Raw genomic sequence first — 26,967 nt, forward strand, 5'->3', positions numbered from 1 at the left:
CAGCGTTGAAATTCCGGGCATGGACTCAGGGGTCCCCCAGTGTCAGGTAGGTACAGTTAGTTCACCCTCAGCGGTTTCAGGAAGGCCGGGTGCAGAGAGAGTTAGGCCCAATGTTATCCTATGAGGGATAGGGGGGCCTTGGTTGGTGGCTGCTGTCTGGCAAGCCACGCGGCTGTGGGAGCTGGGCTCCTGGACACTTACTCGGGGCAAGTGGGGAAGTAGGTCAGTGTAGAGAGTGCACTGCCAGGGCCACTCGGGCGGCTGGGTGCAGGGTGTTTTTGAGCCTTCGGGCGCTCAATGGAAATCAATGGGAATGTTCCGGTTTGGAAAAAGGCTGCAGGCTCGGGGACGAGGATGTTTCAGGTGCCACCACCACTTCGAGAGGTAAGTTGGGTAGTTGTAGGTTAGGTGGGTACCCCGGGATTGGGCACAGGGGGCCGCAGGGCGCCGGGTGCAGGGGTGCCTTTTGACGTCGGGAATCTTACCCTCTGGTTGATCGCGGTTGGAGTGGCACTCGGTTCTGAGGCTGCAGGCTTCTTCCGGGATGTCGAGGGGGGTCCTTGGGTGCCGGACTCGGGGTCACAGTCGCCGTGGGGTCGTCCTCAGGGTCTTTGTCCACTCCGGCACTGGCCAGGATTGGCTGGTGCAGTGTGTGTTGGGTCCGCGGTTCCGGGCTGCTGCCAGAGGTTAAAAATAGGTTTCTTGAGTAGAGCCTCTACTCTTGGGAGTCCCAGGGGCTTAGAGCCAAAAGGTAGCCAGGTCCTCCGGGGTTGGTGAGGTTGCTGGCCACGAGAGATGCCGCGCTGGTGCAGGTTCGAGAGTCGACAGGCCGGTAGGGCTGGGGCCAAAGCAGTTGGTGTCTTCTTCTCTTTTTAGCAGCTGCAGGGCAGGTCCTTGTTCTTCTTGCTCTTCTTGTAGTTTTCTATCTGGAATCTCCGGAAGGAAGGTTCAGGGTGCCCCTAAATACTAGATTTAGGGGCGTTACAGGTAGGTGAAGGCCAGGGACCAATGGGTCCTTGTCCTGGGGTGGGTACACCCCCTATCCTGCCTCTCTCCTGTGGGAGGGGGGCAGTAGCCTAATCCTGATAGGGTAGGGCCCCCCATCTTCAAGATGGCGAGAGCCCGGAGATGTGCTTCACCTCGCCTCCCCCACCTGAGGGGTGGGGTGGGCAGGCTGGCACATCCCCTGTCCTTGTATGGGGTTTCCGGCCAAGCTTCCCGCCAGAGTGGGGGGTTGCAGTGGCCTGGGGAAACTCCCAAGAGGCGGCATGCCTTTGAAGCTTCCCTTTGCTCATCCTGGGGGAGGAGATTTATCACCTCACCCAGGATGTGCATTGTTGCAGGCCCGGGAGAGCAGGGGCTCTCCCACCCAGGGGTCCAGCAACGTGTCTGCTGTGTGGCAGCCTCAGAGCAGACGTGGATTGTAGGTTAGTTGTAAGGGGGCATCTCTAAGATGCCCTCTGTGGTGCTTGGTACATTAAATCTCACACTGGCATCAGTGTGGGTTTAATGTGCTGAGAAGTTTGATATCAAACTTCCCAGTCTTTAGTGTTGCCATTATGGTGCTGTGGAGCTCGTGTTTGACGAGCTCTCAGCACCATGTACTCTTAAATGGCAGCACTGCACTTACAGTGCCCGGGAATGGACCTGGGTACTGTAGGGGCACAGGGCTCCTGCTCCTGTGCCCACACGATGGGCATAAGGCACCCAGCCAGAGGGGTGACTGACATATGCCTTGGCAGTGTGGGTGTTGGGCATGGCACACAGAGATGTGTGCCATGTCGACTCTTCATTTTGTCCTGCACCCAGACACTCAGCCTGCAAAGGCAGTGTGTGTGTGTAAGGGTACAGGGCCCCTAAGGGTGGCACAAGGAGTGCTGCAGCCCTTAGGGGCCTTCCCTGGTCACAAGGCCCTGGGTACCTAGGGTACCATTTACTAGGGGCTGACATGTGGCCAGGGTTTGCCAATTTGGAGTTTGTGTGTTTTAAGGAAGGAACATAGGCCCTGGGCACCTGATTGGCAGGAGTCCAGGGTACACTCAGTCAAAGTACATTCAGCAATTTAGCAAAAAGTGGGGGCATACCATGCAAGATGGCACTTTCTCACACACAGCAACAGCCCTCCTCCCGCAATCTAATTCCCGAGCCGCCCGTGCCCACAGCGGCTTCCAAGGCACGGTATACATTTATTTTTGTACCTTCTTGTCAGTGCTTCTTTTTCTTGGTGGTTATTTATGATACTGTAATTGCTAATTTACCATCTGGAACATATGCGGACAGTGATGTTTCAAGCTGCTCAAACCTACACTGATGTTATTCCCATAGGATCATACCAGGCAATACCTATGGAAAGTTCAAGACGCGCCAAACAAAACTTGAGAACATTAAAGGAGTAGCTTACAAAGCAACAGCCTCCGCTTGAGCAAAGACCGACAAAAACTATAGTTTGAGATTGGTTTAGATTCAGAGGGAGAATATTCTCCAATTGTCAGACTTAGAAGAAACTACACATAGTGCAATCTGTGAACTTGAAATTTGTATAAAAGGGAGTAATGGTACCCAAAGAGGGTTAACAGCTGACAAGTGACCAAGAAATCTGATTGAATCACTGTTCCCAGTAAGAGGATGTCAATCTGATTTGTAACTAATGCCTGCTTTGGAGGGGGAAGAAGAGGATAATAGAAGTGAGAAGAGAGAAAAAGGCTGAATGGTCGTGCAAAGAATACCACAGTCTATAATATGTGATAAGCAGCTTAAAGCGTAGAGTTAGACCTGCATTTATACATGTCAGCGGTTAACTGCTAAGTCTTAAGATGGATATTTTACCTTATTGTAATTAACGATCATTTTCCTCAAAAACAACTCAATAAACGTAGGGTCTAGAAAGGTAGGCTTTTGAAATAATACGGTTCTTTTCCACTAAACTGAACAGTTCCCTAAGCTAAGGAGTTGGCAGATTGACCCAAAATTAGTGGCCTGAATATTTGCAGAGAGACATAGGGTACTATAGTCCAATATTTTCATAAAATACACTGCCATCTTAGAATATTGAAGTTGGTACTGAAACTCCAAAAGGAATTGCGTTTGAAGCCTTACGAAAACTCCTGAATTAAGTGCATTTAAAAAAAAAAAAAAACCTTACCTCATTTAAGTCTTTAGAATACAGTATCACGTGTCTCACTCAGTTACACCATATGAGAAGCAACTTCTGTTCTCCATTTTTGATTAGTGTCGCAATTAAATAAATGAGGGACACACCAGTTAGTTCAAATCGTTTGAGTTGAATTGCAAAAAAAGATGTAGTGAATTTATTTGACTTGCCATTTGACTAAACACAAATGAGTAGAGCAGGTAAACGGAATGAAAAAAATATATCACATTTGATTATGGAAAAGAGATAGGATTGAAAAGTTCTGGGGCAGTTCAGAAAGGCCAGTGGTAGAAAGGGCATGAGTGTGTGAAGGTAATATAAGGGAAATATACAGAGGCACATCCCCACCTGGTTCAGTGAAAACATGTGAATGCTGGAATCGTGATTAGGAGAGGTGAACATGAGGGAGAATGGAGATTTGGGAAGGGTAGGTGTAAGGAAGTAAAAGAGAGTTGCAGGCATAAAAGAGGAGTTTTACCATTGATTTAGGAAAATTAATTTGAAACCGTTTCTTTGAACCTTGTGCATTTCCGATATAAAATCCACTTTTTAGAAGAAGTGACTTGTGGCAATTTCATTTAAAGCAATTGTTTGTCAAACGCAAACTATTTGCATAATCTACTATACATGAAAATGCGATGCAATCCCGGCTCACCTATGGATTAGTCCACTATCTAAACTCAGTTCTTACTTATTTTTATATCCAGTCTTTAAACGCCTAACTAAAAGGGCTGTCCTCTTACATGGAAAACCTGTGTATTCAACCTTCAAAACATCTTTGCATACAATGGGGTATTGACTCTGGGTATTATCCATGAGCCTTCTTTAACCTGTGTTAAAATAAATTGCATCTTATTTACAGTGAGTTGTGTTCCTCTGTTTCTGTAAGTCAAGACTATTTTCAGAAGACCTGTACAGACTGGGTCCCATCATTTCATGTTAAACCACCCCCTTTTCATTGTTTCCAAACAAATGCAAGCTGGTCATGGATCAAGTCATTAGTAGGCCCACTGCTTGATGCAAGTATGGATTTCTTGGGTGCATTTGGGGGTCTCTTGGGCTTTAAGAATAACAATGACATATGCAAACTGTTCCATGTAAATCTAGCAGACTCGGGTAGGTGATGTTTGCATCAAATTGTGCCAGTCGGCATTGCTGAATGACCATGCAGAATCTTGGAATCCAGCTGAATCCACTACTCTGTGGGATGAATGCTGCCAATGTACCTAAGCTTTAACTACTACTGTTGAGCTTGAAAGATGTCAGCAGCTATTTTTCTCCAGTTTGGGTAGAGTTTCTGCCATCAACATGAATTTCGTAATCCATTTGTTATGTATGTTTCACGGGTGAACTTGGTTCAATGCACCAACTCTGAATGTGAAAGACATGTTATTGTAGCCCAGCAGAATCCCACCCAATACATTGTTGAAGTGGAATCATTGCTTTTTGGTTACTAATAATCCCTAAACCGAGATGTGGGACACCGTGGTACCGTAAACAAACCTATTTCGCGTTTTTCAATATCACACTCACAAATGGTACTAAGAAGAATAGACATTTTTAACTAAAAGGATTTTATTGCAACAGGGCAACCCTGTTTCTTCCCACGTCTTAAACAACCACACCCAATATAGAAGCAGCTAATAGGCACGTTGTGAACAGCAAGAATACAATTGAACATTTCTTACATAGTTAAAATGTCATTTAAAAGCTACAACCCGAAGTCCTACTTCTATGCTGTATACTAGCATAGCATGGAAAGTAGAACTTGCAATCTAGACTTTCTTAGGAAGAAGCAAATACACTGCATACCTTGTTGACTGCAAAAGCTATGGTTATCAAAAAAGCGTGAAGGCAGTTTTCCCTGCAAAAGGAAAACGCACGTCACAGCAGCATTCTTTCTTTTGGACTTAGCTTGTTATGTGCATCAAGTGCGATGTGGCATCTTTTTGGTGTGCTGGCAGCAGTGTGATAATCTGGGCGAAGGACTTCTCCTGTAAAGAAGTCAAAGGACAGTCCTTATATATCACATCTTATCAGAGATTGGAATTTCTGAGACACGTTTTGGAATGTCGGACATAAATTATGTGTATCAAGGTGTGCTTCCCAGACATATCCTTAAGAACTTACGAAATAAATGGATGTCATTTCAGACTACACTATTTTGGCTATGTGTCTGTGTTTGTTATTATTTGGCCTTGACATTATGATACCTAGACACTTGTACCAGACTGATGCTATATCTATGTCATTGTCAGAAATACTTTACGCTTTCACAGTTATTGGAACGATAATATTAGATGACATCTGCATCGATTGCAGACATGACAATTATTCTGCCTGAATTGAGGGAAATTTGTGACTCCCATTACCTATTATTGAGAAAATAGCGACTCCAGTCACTTAGGAATGGAGTCAGGACCTACTTAAAATGGAGTCGGACCTTAGGGGCATTACGTCAGTGACTGTACTCTTAAATGCAATTTTATTGGAAATAGATGTTTACTGCTGTCAAAATCGTGATGGGCTTTCGGGTACTTGCTGGTCCAACGAAGGTGGTCAGAGTGAGAATTTAGGGGACCGCTTTTGCCCTTCTGTTTACATGTGATATACAAATATTTTGAGATAATAACCCTAGAATAAATTTTTTGGCACTTGATTGAGGATAAAGAAGACTTCCTCACTACTGTATGGCAACCTATGCTGAGGTATATGTAGGTTGACAACCGGTAATTACCATGCCTGTCTAGATAGTCTTTGCACCTGTTAAACTGAACCTCACATTCTTACTGCACATCACTATCCTTGGAGAATTTTCTCCCAATATCAGGGGCCAGGATGCTTTCTTGATAGTTTACACTAGTTGGTGCGCAATACATCCACTGGTTATGGTCAGCATAAAGAGAGATAGAATGGTTCAAAGGGTAATTGGATTAATTGTGTTTTTTCTTATACTGGGATCTTGGTATTCTGGATCCTGTCTCTGTGGTACAATCTTCTCTAATGACAAATAGTATTGGAATAATAGACCAATAAACTCTTCGTAAAAAGATGATAAAGTGCACGTTTATGAAATACTAACTGCAGACAGATGTCAAAATTGTAGGACCATTTAGGGGCCCTTCCATGCAGAGACCAAGCTCTGCACACTATCCTGTGTGCTACATTGTTACGTTTCAGCAGGTTAATTTTCCTCTGGTTTTAGAAACGTAAACCTATGCCTTGATGCACATACTCCTGAAGTAGCAGTATAATCTCCCCTTTTCTGATTAATCCCACAGTTGGTGGGAGATGTGAGAGATGCAGGAAAAGAGATTACTGGTTTAACGGAATATGAGCAGGGAAAGAGGCCGAGTCTGTTTTGTTAGGCCATAAAGTGAGCCATATTTCTCAGGATGAGGCCACTTAAGCATTCTCAGCGAGGAATCGGCATTTGTACAATATATTAAGACGTGCCGAGTGGTCGGGTTGGAGGCGTGGTGCGCCTATGGGTGGCAACGTGAAACCTCTGGTCTTTTTGAGAACAATGATAGGGTTCATCCCATAATTTTGAGTTAGGTTCTCTCGATACATGGGGCGCCGTGTGCCTCACTTGGAGGGGAGTTGACGCGGGCACACTGACAGGGGGGGTGGGGGTAGAGAGGGGGCGGGGTGGGGGTGCTAGGGAAGAATATGTTGACGAATTAGCTTCTCCTGAAATGTTTTATGATGCCTAGCTCTCTTGCAAGAGGCTAATGTATGTAATGTTGATCTAGTGTTGCGATGGTTGGGCAAAACTCAATAAAAATTCTTTAAAAAAAAAAAAAGTAATAAATAAAGTGAACCATATTATTCTGATATATTTATTGTTTTATATTGGATTCAATTTGGAACGCGTTGGCTGAACTTTGTATAGGACGCTCTTACGGAATTTCGTGAGAGGTAAAGCTCAGGATTGAAGTGCACATAGGGAGCTCAGTAGAGGAATAAGTCATATATTAGTAGGTCAGGAATGAAGTGCTATGTTGTCCTAGTGTTTGAAAAGCAAGGGCGCTTTAGGGGCGGATTGTGAATCTAAGATGGAAAACCTGTGTGGGTCTCAGTGCAAGAATGGTAGGTACCAGGATGTGGGGAATGCTCTAGGTCGATAGGCAGATTGTCAGGCCCTGCGTATCCTAGTATTATAATAGTTAGATTATTGCAACTCATGAATGTGTTATATAATCCTAATTCTGTTGAGGAATATTGACAGATTGATAAGGTGGTTGCAAGTAATTGAATAGCAGAGGGTGCTGAATGGCACAGTTGTGGTGCATTGAAATAATAGATGAGTTGTTGCCCACTGTAGGGACTGGGTGTGGCATTTATGACTGAAGTGCCCTATAAGATCTGCATGTAGATCTCAATAATGCGGTAGAAAGGGATGCTCTGGTCTGGTCTGAAATGCATTAGTAGAGACATTTTTCTGTCTCGTTACTAGGATAGCAGTGGATGCTGCAGGTCAAGATTGAGAAATGTGTAACTGGGTACAAGTATTCGCACAGCACGGTGTGCTGCAAGGTTGAATGTAGGAACACTGATAGAGCCTGTATGCCCTGGTTTCTGATTTGGATTGGCAGGTGAACCTGCTGGTTTAGTCTGAGGGCTTTCAAAGCACTTTATATTGTTCCCAGTATTGGAATAGCATAGGGGTCCTGCCGTATAGTGCTTGCCTTTCAGGGAAACACTGTATTTTTCCACTTCCTGAACTCTGCTTCCTACATAATGTGTTAAGGTGCATTGGATGAGATTTGTGTTGGTCCCAGTCCAAGTAAGGGCATAGAACAAGGTGCTGCAGGTCAGTACTGAGGTGTGTTACACCATGACTGTGTGTAGCCAGATCGAGAATTAAGGTCCCTTTCCTAGTGTTTGAAGCTAAATGAGTTATAAATGTCCCACCAATTCTTTGAGCCTGGGCCAAAATTCAGTTTATGCTATGCCTTCTCTACCTCTGTCTGTTCCATCCTGCAGAAATTTCCAGATATCTCTTCCAAGTCCTACAAATGAATACAGTTAGACTTTTACCCAAAAGGGCCACTAGAATCAACATTCTCTGTGCATGCTGCATTTGTAAAAGGAGCTACAAGCTTCATGACCTAAGTACTCTGACTGAAAATGCTTCTAGATAAAATACACACCTATGGGATAAAAAAACGCGATGTTCCCCAATAAATGAAAATTGATGCACTTATTGAGCATATTCTGCCCCCATTTCTTTAAGACAAAAAACACTAGAGGGTTCAATTAATAAACTTGGCTAAGGATCATTCTTATGATTTTATTTCACTGATATGGCCAAAACGAACTAGCATCTATATTACTCATAGTTTACCCTCTCCAGTTCAAAATATTTTTCCACTGTTAGCTTTTTTTTAAATTGGACCAGTTTGTATCATTCTTTTCATTTCTCGTCCTCCCCTGCTAGACAAGCTGGTGGTATGCTGAAACCATGCAGGCAAAGGGTGCATAAAAGCAATGCCAGTTGCGGTGTAGATTTTTCCTACTAGTGCATCCTTGTACACCTAGAAGCAGAATAAGCTTCTCCTAGTTTAAGGCGCTACCTCTATTCTGCAGCAGAGAACAGATACATGGGTTAAGGGGAGCTTAAAGCATCAATATATTCTTGTGCTGTAGGGATGAGAGAGATACTCCTAAAGAGACAAGTATCATAGTTAAATACCTTGTAAAAGACTAAGCTTGGCATTTCCAGGTGCCAAAAGTATTAACTGGATAGTGGCTTTTAATGTGACGAGGGGAACCATAACGGCCATGCTTTGGAGGTTTGTGCTCTTTATGAAATGAAATGAAGAATTTATAAAGCGCTACACAGACCTGAGGGTATCTAGGCACTGGACAGACAAATAGACAGTGATTTCGATTGGTAGAGTAAGTTAGTGGAGCCAGGTCTTTAAGCGCCTCCTGAATTGTAGCAAGTGGGGTTCCTTTTTAAGGGAGGTAGGCAGGCCGTTCCAGAGTTTGGTGGTGGTATATGCAAAGTGTTACAATCAAAAGAAAGATACATAGTCCAGGTGATGTAGTTCAGGATCGTTGTTTTATTCCTTAGATAAGAACCACATTAGCCACATGCTAGGCCTTCTTCAATGCCATACAACGCCCCACCAGGAGCAGCCTCCCTGCTGCTCAGCCCCTCCACACCAACTGATCCCTTCTTCCACTCAAACACTCTCCAACATTCCGATGACATCACACAGACTGAGCAGCAAGGCAAAGGCAGGAACAGAGGATGCATTAATCACATACAAGATTATAACACATCCCCCCCTCATCAAAATTGAACAAAATAGGAGCATGCAAAACCAAAGTTCATACATGCAACAAGACTAATCAAGAAAAATGTGCGCTGATGGACATACACACATATAAAAATCAAAGAGCTTCAAGAATAACAGAAAAGGGTAAACTTGCAACCCCAGACAGGCAAAACAGAAAGCCAGAAGATAAGAAATCTCCACACGTGCGCACATGTGACGCACAGACCAACACCACACACGAAGTACCCAACCAACTCAAGGATAATACCAAACAGGAAAAACTGAGAAGCCTCCAAATAGGGAGTCTTCTTGCGTGCGCACTCTTAACGCACAGACCAACACCTCACACGAGGTAACACCAATCTAAGGGTAAAACCAAACAGATAAGACCTAGAAGCTTCAAAAGAAGCCTTCACATGTGCGCACCCGTAACGCACAAACCAAACACCTCACATGAGGTAACCACCAACCTAAGGGTAAAACCAAACAGGTAAAACCAAGAAGCTCCAAAAGAAGTCTTCACATGTGCGCACCCGCAACGCACAGACCAAACACCTCACATGAGGTAACCACCAACCTAAGGGTAAAACCAAGCAGGTAAAACCGAGAAGCTTCAAAAGAAGACTTCACATGTGCGCACCCGTAACGCACAGACCAAACACCTCACATGAGGTAACCACCAACCTAAGGGTAAAACCAAACAGGTAAGACCGAGAAGCTTCTAAAAGAAGTCTTCACATGTGCGCACCCATAACGCGCACAGACCAAACACCTCAGACGAGGCAAGACTAATAAAAGACATACACAACAAAACCAGGGACAATGCCTATCTCTCCCACACTATACAAACAGAAGCAAAACAAAGACACTTCACCCACTCACCCCCTCTCATACAAATATTGGAACAGATAACGATAATTGGTACTTCATCGCATAAAAAGCACACATAACGGAGAGACAGAATTAAGGCATTTGAATACAAATGACAACATTAATAAAAATGTCTCAAGAAAACAACAAACTAAAATAAAGAAGGTAGTCACCGTTGTCAGTAAGCAGCTTAAGTCTGGAACAAGTGAGCTACAACCAGGAAAAACAATACCTTGTAGGAGGATTAACCAACAATAGTTCCTCAGAAAATCCAAACTGCCAGAACATCTTCAATTTCTTCTTTAGAAATAACTGGATCACCAGATGTCCACGAGGAAAGGAGATAGTCGGCGGACTTCACAAAACGCCTCAAGATGTGAATCGGAATCCTCGAAGTGTTTGGTTGGCAAAAACGTGGTTGGCAAAACGGGAGCGTGCATCAGGGAATAGTCAAAGGATGTCAACCACAAGATGGCGGCACGTAGGGTGACGCCGCGCCGGATGGCTAGCGGTGCATAGCTGCATACAGGCGTCACTGGGCAGCGGAGAAAGTCGAAGACAGCAAGACGGAATCTAGAATCCCCTATGCCAGCGCGCGGCAACAAACTGACGGTAAGGTGCGCGTGTACATTTGAAAATGTCAACGAATGCCAGCAACCGTAAACCACAGGATTTAACTAGAAAAACCAAATTCTGATGCACAGTAGCAATTCTCCATAGCTCTAACAGATGCCCATTTGAAAATCCTCGTACACCACTCTCACACTGGTCGCACTGTGAAAATTCAGTGAATACAGTTCAGGCACTGTTAACTCCATAGTCTCCACCTCCATAGTCTCCTCTTGGTTAATTAAAAAAACCACACGCTGTTGAAAAATTGGCCTGCTCTTTAGACTTGCACGACTGTGACACAAACACCGGGACTCGATTCGTGCCCCCGACTAACAGCTTAAGAGTCTGGTAGATTGAAGCAGACTCACAGAAAACAGCTCATGCATCACTGAATCAGCATAACAACTTGGCAGAAGCAGGTCGCAATTCCTGGACTGACTTCTTTCAAAACAGTCAGCTAGTGGGCAGTAAACAGGCAGGTCGGAGCTGGCACCTTAAATCACTGATAAACCATTCCTAAAATCCAACAGTCAGCAGGAACCAACCCAAATCCAAATGTACAGTACACGCAAATGCTGTCCAGGTCACAGATAATGTTCTCTGTCTACATGTAACAAGACAGGAACAGTCCAGCAAAGACAGGCAGGCTTCTTGACCATGAAGAAAAGTCTAAGACAAACTGGCACTTACTGGTTGGGGCGACCGATGAAATGGTCACTGGTGGGGCATTAGGGGTGCCAGGTTTGTACAAATCCACAGGTTGTAGTCTCTTTCTTCAGTTTTGAAAGTCCAATCTCCATAAAAGTAGCACGCAGGTTCTAAAAATCGTCGCCAATGTTACAATCAAAAGAAAGATACATAGTCCAGGTGATGTAGTTCAGGATCGTTGTTTTATTCCTTAGATAAGAACCACATTAGCCACATGCTAGGCCTTCTTCAATGCCATACAACGCCCCACCAGGAGCAGCCTCCCTGCTGCTCAGCCCCTCCACACCAACTGATCCCTTCTTCCACTCAAACACTCTCCAACATTCCGATGACATCACACAGACTGAGCAGCAAGGCAAAGGCAGGAACAGAGGATGCATTAATCACATACAAGATTATAACACAAAGCTTTTTCCTCCCCACTTTACTTTACGTATCTTGGGGACAATCAAGTTGCCACTGCCTGAGGATCTCAGTGATCTATCCGGGATGTAGTGCTTAAAGAGTTGCGATAATTGCCTGGGGCCTTTACCATGTGTAGCCTTGAACGCAATACATAGAGCTTTGAACTGGATGCGTTTGGTAATAGGTCGCCAGTGGAGCTCAGCCAGAGCTTTAGAGGCCGAGTCAAAGCGGGTAAGCCCAAGCAGGACTCTGGCAGCGGCCTTCTGCGTCACCTGAAGTTTATGTATGCTGCGCTTGCTTGCGCTAGTAAGCAGGGCGTTGCAGTAGTCCAGCCTGGAGCCAAGTAAGGCCATGGCCACTGTTTTCCTTAGTTCAAATGGAATGAATAGGAGTACCTTTTTATGTATTTTAAGAGTAAAAAAACATGCCGCTGTAGTCTGATTCATCTGTGATTCAAAGGAAAGCTTGGTGTCGAAAAGGACACCAAGGTTGTTTACCTTGCTGGCAGGTATTGGAGGAAATCCCATGTCATTTGGCCACCAGCTGTCAGACCAGATACCTGGCGTCATGCCAAACAGCATGACCTCTGTTTTTGACGCATTTAATTTAAAACAGTTAGCCTGCATCCAGTTTCCTATATGACCCATGCAGTCTTGAAACTGGGAGGCTCTAGCTGCAGCCGGGCTGTTGATAGACACAATAATCTGTGTGTCATCAGCGTAGGACACCAGCGAGAAACCGAAGCTTCTTATCAGTGTGGCTAGGGGGGTGTCCTATAGGTTAAAAAGAGTGGGGCTCAGAGATGAACCCTGAGGGACTCCACAAGGAAGTGAGAAATCCAGGGAAATTAATACATCATGGGCTACTGATTGCGTCCTGTTGGACAGAAAAGACCTAAGTAGGAGGAGTGCTCTAGCGAAGCAAGGTGTTCAACCAACATGTCATGATTGACCCTGTCAAATGCCGCTGAGAGATCTAAAAGGATAAGGGCAGCACTACCCCTCTGTCAAGGGTTTGCCTGAGTTCCTCCGTGGCTGTAATGAGTGCCAATTTGGTGCTGTGGCGAACTCTGAAGCCAAACTGAAAGTGGTCCAAAGTGTCTCCTTCCCTCAGAAAGGAGGACAGTTCCTCATTTCGGAATCTTTCGACAACGTTAGCGGGGAATGGTAGCCTGGAGATGGGTCTATAATTGGAAGTATCCTCTGGATCAAGATTTGATTTCTTCAAAGGAGGTCAAATGGAAGCTTTTTTTCAATCGGTGGGAAAATACCCCGTGGTAATAATTTGGTTAAAAATAGGCCAGAGGGTGGATGCAATGGTTTCGGGAAACCTATGCAGGATTTTTGGTGGGCAGGGATCAAGTGGGGGGGGGGATCCGGACTTGAGCTTTAAAACCTCAATTTACTTGAAATTCGGTTTGGATAAAGAGCTTGGAAAACGATGCTTTTTGGAAGAGTTGGAGAGGATAGAAAGAGTTGTAGTCTTATTTTTAATCTCTTGTCACATTTGTAGAATTACCTGTTAACATGGTAAATCATATGGATGTGTTTTCCTTTTAATTTAATTTATTGTTTTGAAGGGGAACACTTGTCATGTTACTAAAAAAGAATTGATTTTGAACAACTACAACATATACTTAAAAATCTTCCATTATTATTTATCTTCACAGTGTGTGATTAGTACAGTATCTCAGATAGAAGAAATAGATGCCGAAACATATAGGTATGTATCATTTTAATATTTTATTCTGATGCTTTTGAGTAGGATGTTAAATATTGTCCTTGTATTTGCTGGAATGACAACAATGGAGACTGAAAACAAACATTCAGACATGTTGACGTAGGGTCAGTTTGAATGTCCTAGGTAGGCTTCATAATGGAGTGATCATCCACCCTGAGATGGGCATTGTATACAATAACAGCAGTTGAGTGGGGATGTCAGTCTGTCTTACCCTCCTATACATTGGCTCTGTCTGGTGTCACTCACACACAATACAGAAAACCGGAGGGGGTTGGGTGATCGAAAGTGAGCGAGAAGATTATTTGCAGTTATGTTTTTTAATTACCATCTGCCATCCTGTAGGGTATATTCAGGAGATTTAACTGTATGAAAACTTGACTACAACATTTATACCAAACATGTTGAAACCATTAACTCTACTCTTAAGGATAGATCTACTGTGCAACATTGTGGTCTGATAGAAAACTGTGTTTTCGCAGTCTCTAAGCATATGAATGAATATGAGGTGGAGAGTATGTCTTTCATGTCTGATTTTGCTCCCTTGCACCCTGAATGCAACCAATCCTTTAATTCATTTGTCCACTGTCCATTGACGACTGACTTAGGCTTTGACTGCGTTATTACAGAGGTCTTTTGTTTCTCTTTTCTTACCTTATTACCCTAGTCCCTCATTTTTATTCAATTATATTAGCTACAAGGCCTCCAGTATTTGTTGGTGTTTGCTTTCTTCATCAAATCTCAAAGATTCTGACCACTCCTTGAGTGTTAACGAGTGAGCTGTTGTCTGCTATAATTATAAGTTATTGTCCACTTCCTAAGGGATCATAGAGTGAAATATTACCAGGTGCGCTGCCATGACAATAATAGTCTTTCCAGATTCTGCGGTTTTCAATACTATTCCCTTATTACTGGATAACATTTTTAACTAAATAATATATTGGCGACTACACATCTATGGTGGCAGGGCACAAGTCCTATAAAAAGAAGTGGGGGGGACTAACCAAGTTAGGCAGAATGCAAGTGACATCATGACGCATGCCATCACTGCGCGTAACGTCACAACATGTGACATTGCACTGGAAGTGTCATCACAAGAAGTGACATCAGATATTAAGACCTCACACACATGTTTATCAGGTATATCATGTGTACATTTAGGCGCATTATGAGATTTAACAAATTAGATTTGGTGTCTGGTTTGTGCCAAAAAAGTGGCGCAATCCTGGCGCAAAATCTGTGCCTCAAATAATACACTTATTTTTTGAAAACCCTGCCACAAAAAAATTGCCAATAAGGAGGGGTTAAGGCATCAACTGCATCAACGCCATCCCCAGGGTTATAACCAAAGTGCTTGCAATTGTTTGAGAGCCCTCCACCAACTTTCCTGTGCCCACGATCCATGAGATCTACAATTTTAAGAGAAAGTCATCCTTATAATGCATACCTGAAATTCTGTATAAATAATAATTTAACATGCCTAGCCAGCAATCTGTCTGACATGCAGCGCCACAATGATCTCGAGCCTGGTCGAGAGGAACAACCCGGGATCGGTCTCAGAGCCATTCCAAGTGCTCGTCGTCACAGTTTAAGTCATCCGGGCAAGTCCCACAAGCATAAGAAGAACAAGAGTCAAAGAGGTCTTCGACTTTGTTCTGTCCATCGAAGTCATCTGACGGATGAGGGACCGTTGACTTTCAAGGTCTGGCTCCGTGGTTAAGCCTGCGCTCTCCGTGCCTCTCCGAGTTTCCATGAGTTGGAGTGTCTCCCATCTAACTCTTTGAATTTTATGAGGGCATGCATCTCATATTTGGGTAGCCCTTTTCTCTGGAGCGCCTTCGGGCCCATGGATTCGGGAAGGGCTCCTACTGGTCTTCTTTGCTGTGATGATTTGGTGAATGACAGTGGTCTGAACACCTCTCCAGATACTGGTTTGGTCTCTCCTCCTACTGTGGCTATGGAGGAGGTAGCTTCATTTGATATGCTGGTGAGGACAGCAACCAAGGTCCTCAACCTTCAGCTACCCAAAGTGGCTGTCAAGACGAACATCATGACAGAGGTGGTTCAGTCAGAAGTCACCACATCGGAATCGCTTATGGACATGCCCTTCTATGTCTTACATGTCTTCGGAGATAAGGTGGATTCAGTGCTAGAGTGCATCAGTGCATCAAGGACAGCAGGGCTAAGGTCACAGATGGGGCTTTCAGCTATGTCTCTACCCACTCAGCAACCACAGCTCGCAGGCTTCCCAGCCCTTGCATGGCTGAGGACACGGTACCCACAGATTTCATGGGTAAGGTAGTCAGAGGTTGAGCCAGTCCACCACCACCCCAGCAGCTGCAGCCTCCGAGCCTCTTTAGTTTGCCCTCTGACCATCATGGGCATCCAGTGGGAAGCAGTATACCCCATCACCTGCACCACTGGAGGTCGATATCTGACCGCTTGGTTCTCCAGTTTGTCCAAAGGGGTATACTATAGCCCTTTGTGACTAACCCTCCACCTGTGCCACCCTCTTGCGACAGGCTGACGCAAGACCCCATCTCTTTACTATGCTAGGAAGTGGCAGCTCTCTTGGCCAAGGTAACCAGTAGAGAGGATGCCGGCATCAGAAGTAGGTGATGTTTGTTATTCCTGCTACTTTTGGTGCCCAAGAAGGATGGATGACTTTGTCCTATTTTACACCTGCACCTTCTCAGGCTCTTCCAGAAGAAGAAGTCCTGTCTCCCCTAGACCCAGGAGACCGGATGGTATTGCTGGACTTGTAGTATTCTTATTTTCACCTCCCCATGTTGGCGGTGGTTGCAATCATCTTCAGGGGTCAGGGATTCCAGTCATTCCCTAACTCGATGATTGGCCATTGAACTCAGGCTCACCCAGGCTGTCGCCTGCACCCCTTCCCTTCCCCAGATTACAGTGACCCTTATGCACTTTCTGGGGTTCACTATCAACATGCTGAAGTCGCACCCGAATCCTACATCCAGAGGTGGTGCAAGGTATAGGGAGAGTCTTGGATGGATCTGTTCGCCTCCGTCGAACGTGCAATGTCAGCAGTTTTGCTTGTTGGAGTTTCCAAGGCGGCTCTTGCTCTGAGACACTTTACGTCTCGAGTAGAGCTCAGGCCTCCTGCATGCCTTTCTGCCAATACCATACCTCCTAGAGTTCTCAAGAATATGATGACAGACCAGACCCAAGTCATTCTTGTGGCTCTGGATTGGGCACGGAGAGTCTGTTATCCCAAGCTGTTGAGCATGAGCACGGGTCCTCCGATCAAGCTGCTTCTTTGGGAGGATCTTCTGTCACAGCAACAGGGCAAGGTTCTGCACTCGAACCTGGTAACGCTTTGCCTTCATGTGTGGAGACTGAGCAGCAACAGTTGACAGCTTTTGACCTTCTGCCCGAAGTCTGCAATGTTATCTTGGTAGACAGACGTCCCTCCACCAACAAGGTATACGCCTGCATCAAATTTGTGGCATGGTGTACAGATAAGCAAGTTGACCCCCTATTTACACCCCTTTCCCAAGTTCTTCTGTTTATTCTCACTATGGCCCAGCAGGTCTCTGCCTTGGGCACCTTAAAAGGCTATCTTTCTGCCATCTTGGCATTTCTGTGGTTGCCAGATCAGCCATCCCTGTTAAAGTCCCCTATTGTACATTGTTTTTTGAAAGGTCTCCAATACATTCCCACCTTCTCCCTTCATTATGTCTCCGTGAGACCTCAATTTAGTCCTAAAATTCCTGATATTTGCTCCATTCAAGCCTGTGCAGAACTGCCCCATTAGGCTCCTTACTATTAAAAAAGAACTTTCTAGTGTCAATAACATCTGCCCGGAGGGTCAGTGAGCTATAGGCTTAATCATCTCTGCCTCCGTACCTTATACACCCAGCCAGACAAGCAAGTTCTATGAATGAGAGCCTCCTTCCTACCAAAGGTGGTCAACCCCTTTCATGTAGGGCGATCCATCACCCTGCCTACCTTTTACGCTGTGCCTCACCCCTTTAAAGAAGAGGAGAGACTCCATTAGCTGGATCAAAAAAAAGAGTGTTGCCATTCTAAACTGACCACACAAAAGAGTTTCGGGTGGACAATCAACTTTTTGTGGGGTTCGTCGGAGCCAAAAAAGAAAAGGTGGTGCAGAAATGGACCATCTTACGATGGATAGTGCTCTGCATCAAAATCTGCTACGCATTGGCCAAAAAGCACCTCCTGAAAGTTTGTGAGCTCATTTTACCAGAACTAAGGCGATGACTGCTGCGTTAGCTCACGGAGTACCCGTCCTGGATAATTGTCAGGCAGCAAGGTGGACTTCTCTGTACACGTTTACAAAGCATTACTGCCTTGACATTCAGGACCGCTGAGTCAGGCATTTAGCCTATTTACTCCTACAGGATTTTTTAAATGTAATCTGTGTCGCAGCCCCACCGCTGGGAAAGTATTGCTTGGGTATTTATTCTAAGGTAAGGAATCTGCGGCTAGAAGTCTCTATCAGATGAAGAAGTTACTTACGTTTGGTAATATCTTAGCAGGTAGATACTCTGTTTAGCTTCAGATTCTTTACTGACCCACCCATCCTCCCTGGTCTGCGAATGGATTCAGAGTAAAGGGATTTCCCCTTTCAAAGGTCCTAGTTTGATGCACCAGTGGTCCGTGTTTTTCGTGGCTCTGTGCTTTTGGCGTGGAAAGTTGCAAAAATAGACGTCAGCTCACTGGGGTGGCGGTTATGTAGGCCTAGCACACATCACTTCCGACACATGCGACAACGCCACATGGAGCCAAACAACGCCACTTACTGTTGTTCAGGGGTACTGCTCACCGGATCCAGTCTGATGCCTCGAGAATATTGTTAGGTAAGGAACTTGCTGCTAGATAGTCTCTACTAGGTAAGGCGTTTCTGAATGTAAGTAACTTGTTCATTGTAAAATGGTGTGATAATGAGGCTCCATGAGAGAGATATAGATTTCCAAATATTGACAGCTCAGCTTCCTAATGCGAATGCTTGATTGCCAGTTTACCGTTGCCTAATCACCTTGGATAAGGTCCAGAAGGATTTTGGCCCAGTTCATCTGGAGTCCAGACGCATCCTCGTATAGGGCAAGTATCTCCAATAACCGGAGCCTAGATACGTGTGAATTAGTTAAGAGAAGGACATCAACCTACGTATAGGGTTGTTCTTTTTCTGTCTGTTCACCCCAGTGCCGTCCCTGAATTTGCACGTTACATCGAAATAGTTGAGCTAGGGGTTCAATGGCTAGGGCGAAAAGGAGTGGAGAAAGAGGGCATCCCCTTCCTGGTACTCCCACGGATTAGGAAGGGGTCAAAAAATGCTTAATTAACCTTTACTTGGGCGGTCGGGTTGGTATAAAGGAGTTTCATAAGGGACCTGAATCTCGGACCAAAGCCCATTTTCTCCATAGTCTTAAGGAGGAAAGACCATTCAACCGAGTCAAATGCCTTCTCTATGTCTATAAGAACTAGTGTAAATGGTCTTAGCAGAGCCTTTGCATGGGCCAGTGCCACTTGCATGCGTCGTATGCAGTGATCGGTGGTGCGGTTCGGCATAAAGCCGCATTGGTGTTTGTGGATCAGGAGGGGTCAGGCTTGTTGGAGTCTGACAGCGAGTATTTTAGCATAGATCTTAATTTCTGCATTGATCAGGAGATTGGGCGGTATAATGAATAACTTGTGGGGGTTTGTCCCTCTTTTGGGAGAACCACTATCGTAACCCTATCAAGCTCGATTTGTGGGGTGAAGTGCCTTTGTTGGTAGCCTCTGCATAGAGGTCTTGGAGATGAGGGCCAAGGATTTCACATTACTTCTTGTAGAACTCCAACAGGAAGCCGTCGGGTCAGGGGTTTCCAGGGTTTCAGAGCTAATATGGCATCGCTGATTTACTCAAGTGTGAGGGGACTGTCCGGGTCCAATGTAGGGGAAAGTGTCAGGCTGGACAAAGGAATGTCGATCGGAATCCGGTTTATATCTCTTGCTTGAGTCTGAGTTAGGCGGTATAGGGTTGTTGACAAAACCTGCAAATGCTGCAGCAATCTTGGTGGGGTTGTTTTTATGGGTTTTGGGTGTGTCTATCATTTCAGGGACAATTCTGTAGGCCATTTGTCTTGTCTCTAGCCAGTATGATAGCTTCACACTTTTATTCCCCCATTCATAGAAACGTTTTGTGAATGCTCTTCATCACTTTTGTGTGTCTTCTAATGAGACTTGTTTCAGTAAGGTCATTATGAATTGCAATTTTCGGCTTAGGGTTTCCGATGGTTTTTTAAGGTATTGCCATTCTGAGCCCATTACTTGTTGTTTGAGTGTGGTTGTTTGGTGGAGCTTTTCCCTTTATTCTGAGGAAGCTTTTGCCCAGGTCCCTCAGAGTAACTTCCCTAGCCGCCCATAGCGTCCCGGGGGATGAAACTGGGCCTTTATTAATTTCGAAGTAGGTTAGGAGCTCTGTAAGTATTCAAGACATTGTGTGTCCTGCAGAAGCCAGCATTAATTTCTAACATGGGGCATCTGGTTCCTTCTGGGGAGCCAAGATGGGCAGTAGTGGCAAGTGATTAAAGATCCCTCTGGGAAGGATCTTGGTGCCCGTAAGTTGGGAGAGATCGGTGGAGGGAAGGAGAAGTAAGTCCATACTGGATAGCGTTTTGTGCTGAGCGGATGTGTCCGTGAATTCTGTTATTGGGGTGCCAAACTCTCCATGCATAACAGAGTCCTATGGAGTCCATTCAGGACCGATGTTGGTGCGGGATAAGCGGCTTGTCGTGGGTGCGTGTGAAGAGTCTGTTGGGCTTAAGAAAGGCATTGCTGTCTCCTCCCAGTATATTACTTCCAGGTGGGAGCTGTAGGGCAGTGTGGGTTGATATCTGGGGCTCAAAGTTGTATTGATGCCCTCCAAAGAGCCCCTAGGTTGTTTTGTCTGGAGCTATTTTGGGCATCCTATGTCAGGTTTTCCAAGATGCTGGTTGTCGAGTGGAGCTTAAACACATCACACTTGCGGGCAGCCATCTTGTACTGAAGTGTCAAAACCGTGCCCTCTCACTCAGAGACCCTGTAAGCCACGTTTCTTAAGTCCTGGCGGGAAAGGAAAATATTGATTTTGAACTCCCCTATCTTCATTTCAACTGCCTCCCGAGAGTTTTGGATTGCCTGTATGATCGTATCTAGGTCGCAAGGTGTGGTACAAGGCTGTGAGGATATAGCTTCACTTGATGATTGGGTTACATAATTATTTATGTTGGTCTAGGCCTGGGAACTGGGCCATTTTCCTTCCCCATGACTGTCTGGCCTATGTTTGAGGCAACACAGTGTAGTCCCCATGGGTCGTAGCTGGGCCTGACAGCACTTGTTAGGGAGAGTTGAAACGAGTGCAGAGAATGGCTGATCGCCAGGAGATTCAGGTAGATGCAGGCATTTCAAGGCTTCCCCGTCAGTTGGTGGATCCAACCGGTCTGCCTGTATCATCCGACCCCTGTATCATCCGACGCCATTTTTGTGTTTGGAGCGTCAGTGGACGCTCTCCTGTCTGGAGACTGGGTCCCTGACGTGCGTGCACCAAAATGGATGGTGGTTGAGCGATGATGGTCCAGGGTTCCTGTTGCGTCCTGGCCCCTTTCCTTAAGCCCAACAAAAGGCAGCACGCAGCCTGGTTCCTTGTATTCGGGTTGCAGCAGGTTGTATGGTGGTAGACGCAGCATTACGCAGGCAGGCCCCACCCACCGGTCCAGCAGTAAACCGTGGGAGTTTGCCCCAGGAGGAGGTGTTAGGGGCTGTCGGTCAGACCACCACTGGGCCTGGCCAGATTTCTAGACTCATCTCCTTGATTCAGAAAGGGCATCCTATGTACGGCTGAGGCGGTTGATCAGCCTTGCCGGGGTTTGCTTCACATTGGAGTGTGGGCGCCATGCCATGTAGTGCATGGGGGCAGGTTGGCTCTCTGGCCTCAGTCATCACACAGCCGCAGCTCACTCTTACCTGGTGTCCCGTGAGCGCCTCCGGAGACAAGCCGCCTCCCTCTTGTGGACCAGGCCAGTAAGAACGCTGCTACTTGTACCCCATTACTGAGGCCTTTCAGGTCCACCACTGCTCAGCGGTTTTGGACCACAGGGAGGAGTGGTCCTCCACTGCTCAGTGGTTTTGGACTAAAGGGAGGAGTGGTCCATACTAGTGGCTGTCTGGGTTCAATTACAGCTGGTACAGAGGGTTTTGCAGGTTGCAAGTCTTCAGGATGTTAAAAGATATTATGGGAGATCTTCGAGCGTTTTCAAAAGTGGACCACCAGCTGGGCTTCCAAGTCCACGCCCCTCAAAAGCTAGCATTTTGAGTAGGGTTTCATGCTCAAAACCCCTCAAGTTCCTGAAGACTTAAAACTTTCAGAGGCAGGTGAGCACCAGTTGGGTGCATCCCTAGTCAGGTCATGGCTCAGACCCTGCACATGTGAGGGTGAGACATAAAGCACATGGTAGTTGCTGCCTTGACAGCGCTAGAACAATTCAGCCTACTTTGTGTTGCCCTGCTAGCCTTGCCTAGCCACGCAAGCCCAATACTTTTCTTGGTTCTCAGAGGACCTTTTTTATCTAGTTTACATAAGAAGGCATCTACTGGCCTTCTAAAATTTCCTTCCACAATGGTTTCCACTTTCATTATTTGTAGCGAATTACATTTCTGGGTAAAATAAGGGACAATGTAGTGATAGGAGACTTACCCTGCTTCCACTGTTTCAGCTGGGACAGCAGCATGGTACCTGTTTGGTATTAATTCATTTGTTCAATCTTTGCCTAGCTTTTCTCTGACATGTGAGCCTTATTTTCTTATCCACAAGTGTTGTCAGCTTTCTTCTATATTAAACCTATACATTTTCCATACACCTTAGATTTCTTCCCAAGAAAGAACAGATTAGGGTTGGTCACAAGCACGTTAATGCTAGGCTGAATAATTGGCAAATGCTGGTGCTGGAAAAACTAGGAGATAATTATTCAGGATCACCAGAGGCCTTCTCGTGTGACTGCTAGACAAAAGGATTGGCAAACACTGATCCTAGAACTGCCTTCCCTCCACAAATAATGATCCGATACTAAACACCCTGTATTATGAATGTACTTCAGCCTTGTAATCAAACTTCTGCAAATGTTTTGCAAAGTTACCCTTTGCAGTTGACTCTAGACTGTCTACTGTACTGTATGAGCATGATCTTGAGGTATGTACTGAAGAAACAATTTTGTGGTATGCCAACTTTGTTTGCAAAATTGACAAAATATCTAAACAAATGTTAGAAAGGAAGCTTTCCCATTGTGTTATCTGGCTGTGCAAGTTAGCAAACCTATATTACCAGACGTAACCAGTGCTTACACCAACCAGAGTTTCCAGGGCCTACAGCCATGCCAAATCAGATCAAAGAGTTCCATGTACCTATGCTTTTGTCTCTTCAGGTTCCCACTGACTCCCTCTGGCGCACCTTTGGGCACCAAGGAGCCGAGAGGCCCTCCATCTAGAGTACCACCAGCAGGTTCGCCTTTGGTGCCAGTTGGATCCGCAGAGTCCCTCTTGCCTCCGGCTCCAGTCCTGAACCCACTTCTTGCACCAGCCCCGGGCACTTCCATGCTGATGCCGACTTCATCGATCATCGGAGGAGGAGGTTCTGATAGTTCTCTCCGAAGCCGAATCAACGCCCTTCTGACCTCCACAGAAGTCGTGCCTGATACGGCTTGAGGGGCCACTTCTCCCACCTGATTTACCACCTCCACATGGGAGAACCCAAACACTTTGTTATTTTTTTAGACCAGACTCTGATCACAATTGTGACCTGGCAGATGAGTTCATTCAACCCTACCAGGATGACAGTTGGTGCGATGACTTGCAGAAGGCTAGTGGTTTCGATACTTCCCTGAAAACTGGTCTACTCTTGCCCCCCAAATCAGCCACAGAGCAATCTGCTTCCCACACCATGGTACTCCATAAGACGCTGAAGCACTTGACCATTGTATTGACAGAAGTCCTCCCACAGGGACAAAATCTTCTGAGTCTCTTCTTCCATTTAATGAGGCACGTACGGATACCTTATTTGGGACTTGGGCCAAACCTTGTTCTGCACCCCAGTCAACAAACAAATTGCCAGGTGCCATCACCCTGCTTAAAGGCGACCCTCCTTTTCTCTTGCAGCTTCCTTCCCCTAAAGTCTAGTGGTACAAATCTCCACATGCAGGTCTAACCCAAACAACTTTACTAGCACTTCCCTGACAGCAAATCAAAGTAAGTGGATACATTTGGGAAACAAATGTTTTCCTGTACCAGACTGGCACTCAGATTAGTTAACGCCAGTTGTTTGTGGGACACTGTTCTCACGTCCTTTGGGATTCGGTTGCACAAGTCCTGCCTGACATGCCTGAAGACCTCTGACCTGTTGTTGAACAGGCGATTCAAGACAGTCATGATACGATCAAGTTCATAATTTGATGTGGCTTGGACATCACCGATTACATTGTGGCTGTGATGACTGGCTTCTCGGGTGAAGTCCAGTCCTCCCTGATGGACATGCCTTTGACGAGACTCCCTTGGTTAAAGACCAGGCTCATTCCACTCTAGAGCATTTCAAAGAGAGAAAGGTTACCGCACGCTAGAAGTGCCTGCTGCCCACCTTGCCAACTGCACCAATTCTATTTCTCCTATCGCAGATTTGTTATAGGTGCCCCAAACCGCTAGCCTGCCAGCCCAGATTTTATCTGCCCATCGACTCTGGAGACTTGATGGTGATGTTAGGCCTGCAGGACACCTATTTCCGTACACCCATCCTGCATGCCTACAAGCACTACCTGTGATTTGTAGTGCAACAGAAGCCTTTTCAGTTTGTGGTGCTCCCCTTTAGTCTCACCAGTGCACCTGTGGTGTTGATGAAAGTGATGGCGGTGGTAGCAGCACACCTAAGTAGGTCAGGGGTGCCAGTCTTCACCTACTTCGACTACTGACTGTCCTCAACCACCTTCCGACTATGGCGTACCTTCTGCCATCCTTCAGGTTCACTGTCAACGTGCTGAAGTCATGCCTGACTCCTTCTCAGATGTTCCCTTTCCTCAGAACCATTCTGGACACATTTTGGTTTTGTGCCATTCTCCCGGAAAAGAGTCCAGAGCATTCAGGTTATGTTCCCTATATTTTAGCATTAGTCCTAGTGAGTGAGGTCGACTCTGAGGCTGCTGGTCTTCATGACGTCCTGCATCTTGCTGATCGAGCATGCCAGGTAGCATAAGCGGGCTCTGCAGCGGGATCTGAAGCCCTGGTGGGCCAAACATCCCTGGGACCTCTTTGACCACACAGAAGAGACTGCAAAAGACCTGATGTGATGGTTGCTGGACCGTGATTGAGTCAGAGACCTTTTCTTCTATCTATGCCACCCAGAAATGACTGGTTAACAATGCATGGCCTCTGGGTTTGGACACCCATCTGGGAGAGGTCGAGATCAGAGGCCTCTGGTCTCCAGCAGAGTCCCGGATCCACATCAACCTTTTGCAGCTGAGGCTATCCGCTTGGTACTGAAAGCCTTCCTTCCATCCAACTAGGGGAGGCTGGTTCAGTTTCTCAGGAGCAACACCACTGCCATGTGGTATTGCAACAAACAGGGCGGAGTAGGGTCTCAGACCCTAGGAGGCATTGAGGTTCTGGAAATGGCTGCACCTCCTGGGAATGCCAGGGCAGAAACTCAACTGTAGGCTTTTACACCCAGAGGTAGCACAAGCCCTCTACCGTGAATGGTGAGAACCTTGGCTCAATCATTTCGCTGCTGCCTTTGAACGCACATTGTCAGCGCTACTGCAGTTGTAGTTTGTATTGCACCCCTCGCCTGGAGACACGTTCGGTCTCGGGTGGAACTCTGCACTCCTGTATGCCTTTCTGCTGATACCATCCTTGCCCCGAGTTCTCAAGAAGATCAGCACAGACCAGGCCCAAGTCATCCTAGTGGGTCCAGACTGGGCACATAGAGTATAGTATCCAGAACACCTGGGCATTAGCATATGTCCTCCGATTAGGATGCTCCTCAGTGAGGACCTGCTGTCACAGTAATAGGGCAGGGTTCTGCAGCTGGGCCTTCACACACACTCCACCTTCATGCTTGTAGACTGAGCGGCAATAAATGAAGTTCTTAGTCCTTTCTCCGGATGTGGTTGATGTCATCTTGGCAGCCAGGCGTCCCTCCACAAAAATTATATTCGCCTACCATTGTGACGTATTTGTGGGTTGGTGCTGTACATGCTGGATGGACTCCTTCCAGGCCAAGCTATCTGATGTTCTGTTATTTGTTTCATCTCTTTCCTGGAAAGGCTTTCCTTTGAACACTGTTAAGGGTTTTCTTTCAACCCTTTTGGCCTTCTTACGGTTGCCAGATCAGCTGTTATGCAAATTTGGAAAGGTCTACAATATGTTCCCCCCTTCTCCCTTTGTAATGGCCCATTGGGACCTTAATTTGATCCTCACTTATTTGATATGCTTTTTGCTTGTACCGCTTCACAGCTGTACCTTGTGGCTCCTTACTATTAAGACGGTGTTCCTCAGCGCTGCATGAGCTTCAGGCCCTTTGTGTCAATCCACCATATACTACCTTCTTCTGGGACTGTGGATGTGAGCATCATTTCTACTGAAAGTTGTGACATAGTTCCACTTTGGTCAAACTGCCTCCCTGCCAGCTTTCTATGTCCACCTCACCCTATAAGGAGGACATGAGATTCTATTGCATAGATCCCAAAGAACACTCCGCTTTTACATTGATTGTACCTAAGAACACAAGGTGGATGATCAGGACGAAAAGCTCTCTGTAGGGTTCTTGGGAGCAACTAAAGGCAAGGCAGTGCAGAAGACACCATCTCCTGCTGGATCATGTTCTACGTTTTGTACTACACATTTGTCAAAAAGGAACCTCCGGAAGTACTGCATGCTCATTCTGCCAAGGCCAAAGCTGCTACCGCAGCGAGTCACTGTCCTAGACCTATGCCAGGCAGCTACATGGGCGTCCCGCCACATGCTCACAAAGCACTTTTGTCTGGGCAGTCAGGTTTGCAGAGAGGGGCATTTGGCCCACTGGGTCCTGCAGGACTTTCTGGTTTGATTCCATTCAAAGACCTACCTATTCAAAAAGTGAGGAATCTGCAGCGAAAAGTCTCTATCAGAAGAACAAGTTACTTACCTTCAGTAGCTCTCTTTCCGGTAGAG

General features: G+C 45.9%; 1 protein-coding gene across 5 annotated transcripts in view; it reads left to right on the plus strand.

Moving 5' to 3' along the window:
* VPS54 (VPS54 subunit of GARP complex) overlaps window positions 1–26,967 on the plus strand; it is a 541,872-nt gene that overhangs the window by 224,276 nt on the left and 290,629 nt on the right. For all 5 annotated transcript variants that reach the window (XM_085612543.1, XM_085612546.1, XM_085612547.1 and 2 more), the window contains one exon: window positions 13,706–13,758. In XM_085612543.1, coding sequence (XP_085468669.1) covers window positions 13,706–13,758 — 53 coding nt within the window. The remainder of the gene's footprint in view (window positions 1–13,705; window positions 13,759–26,967) is intronic.

Source organism: Triturus cristatus, chromosome 6 (genome assembly GCF_964204655.1).
Source record: "Triturus cristatus chromosome 6, aTriCri1.1, whole genome shotgun sequence".
Lineage (NCBI taxonomy): Eukaryota > Metazoa > Chordata > Amphibia > Caudata > Salamandridae > Triturus > Triturus cristatus.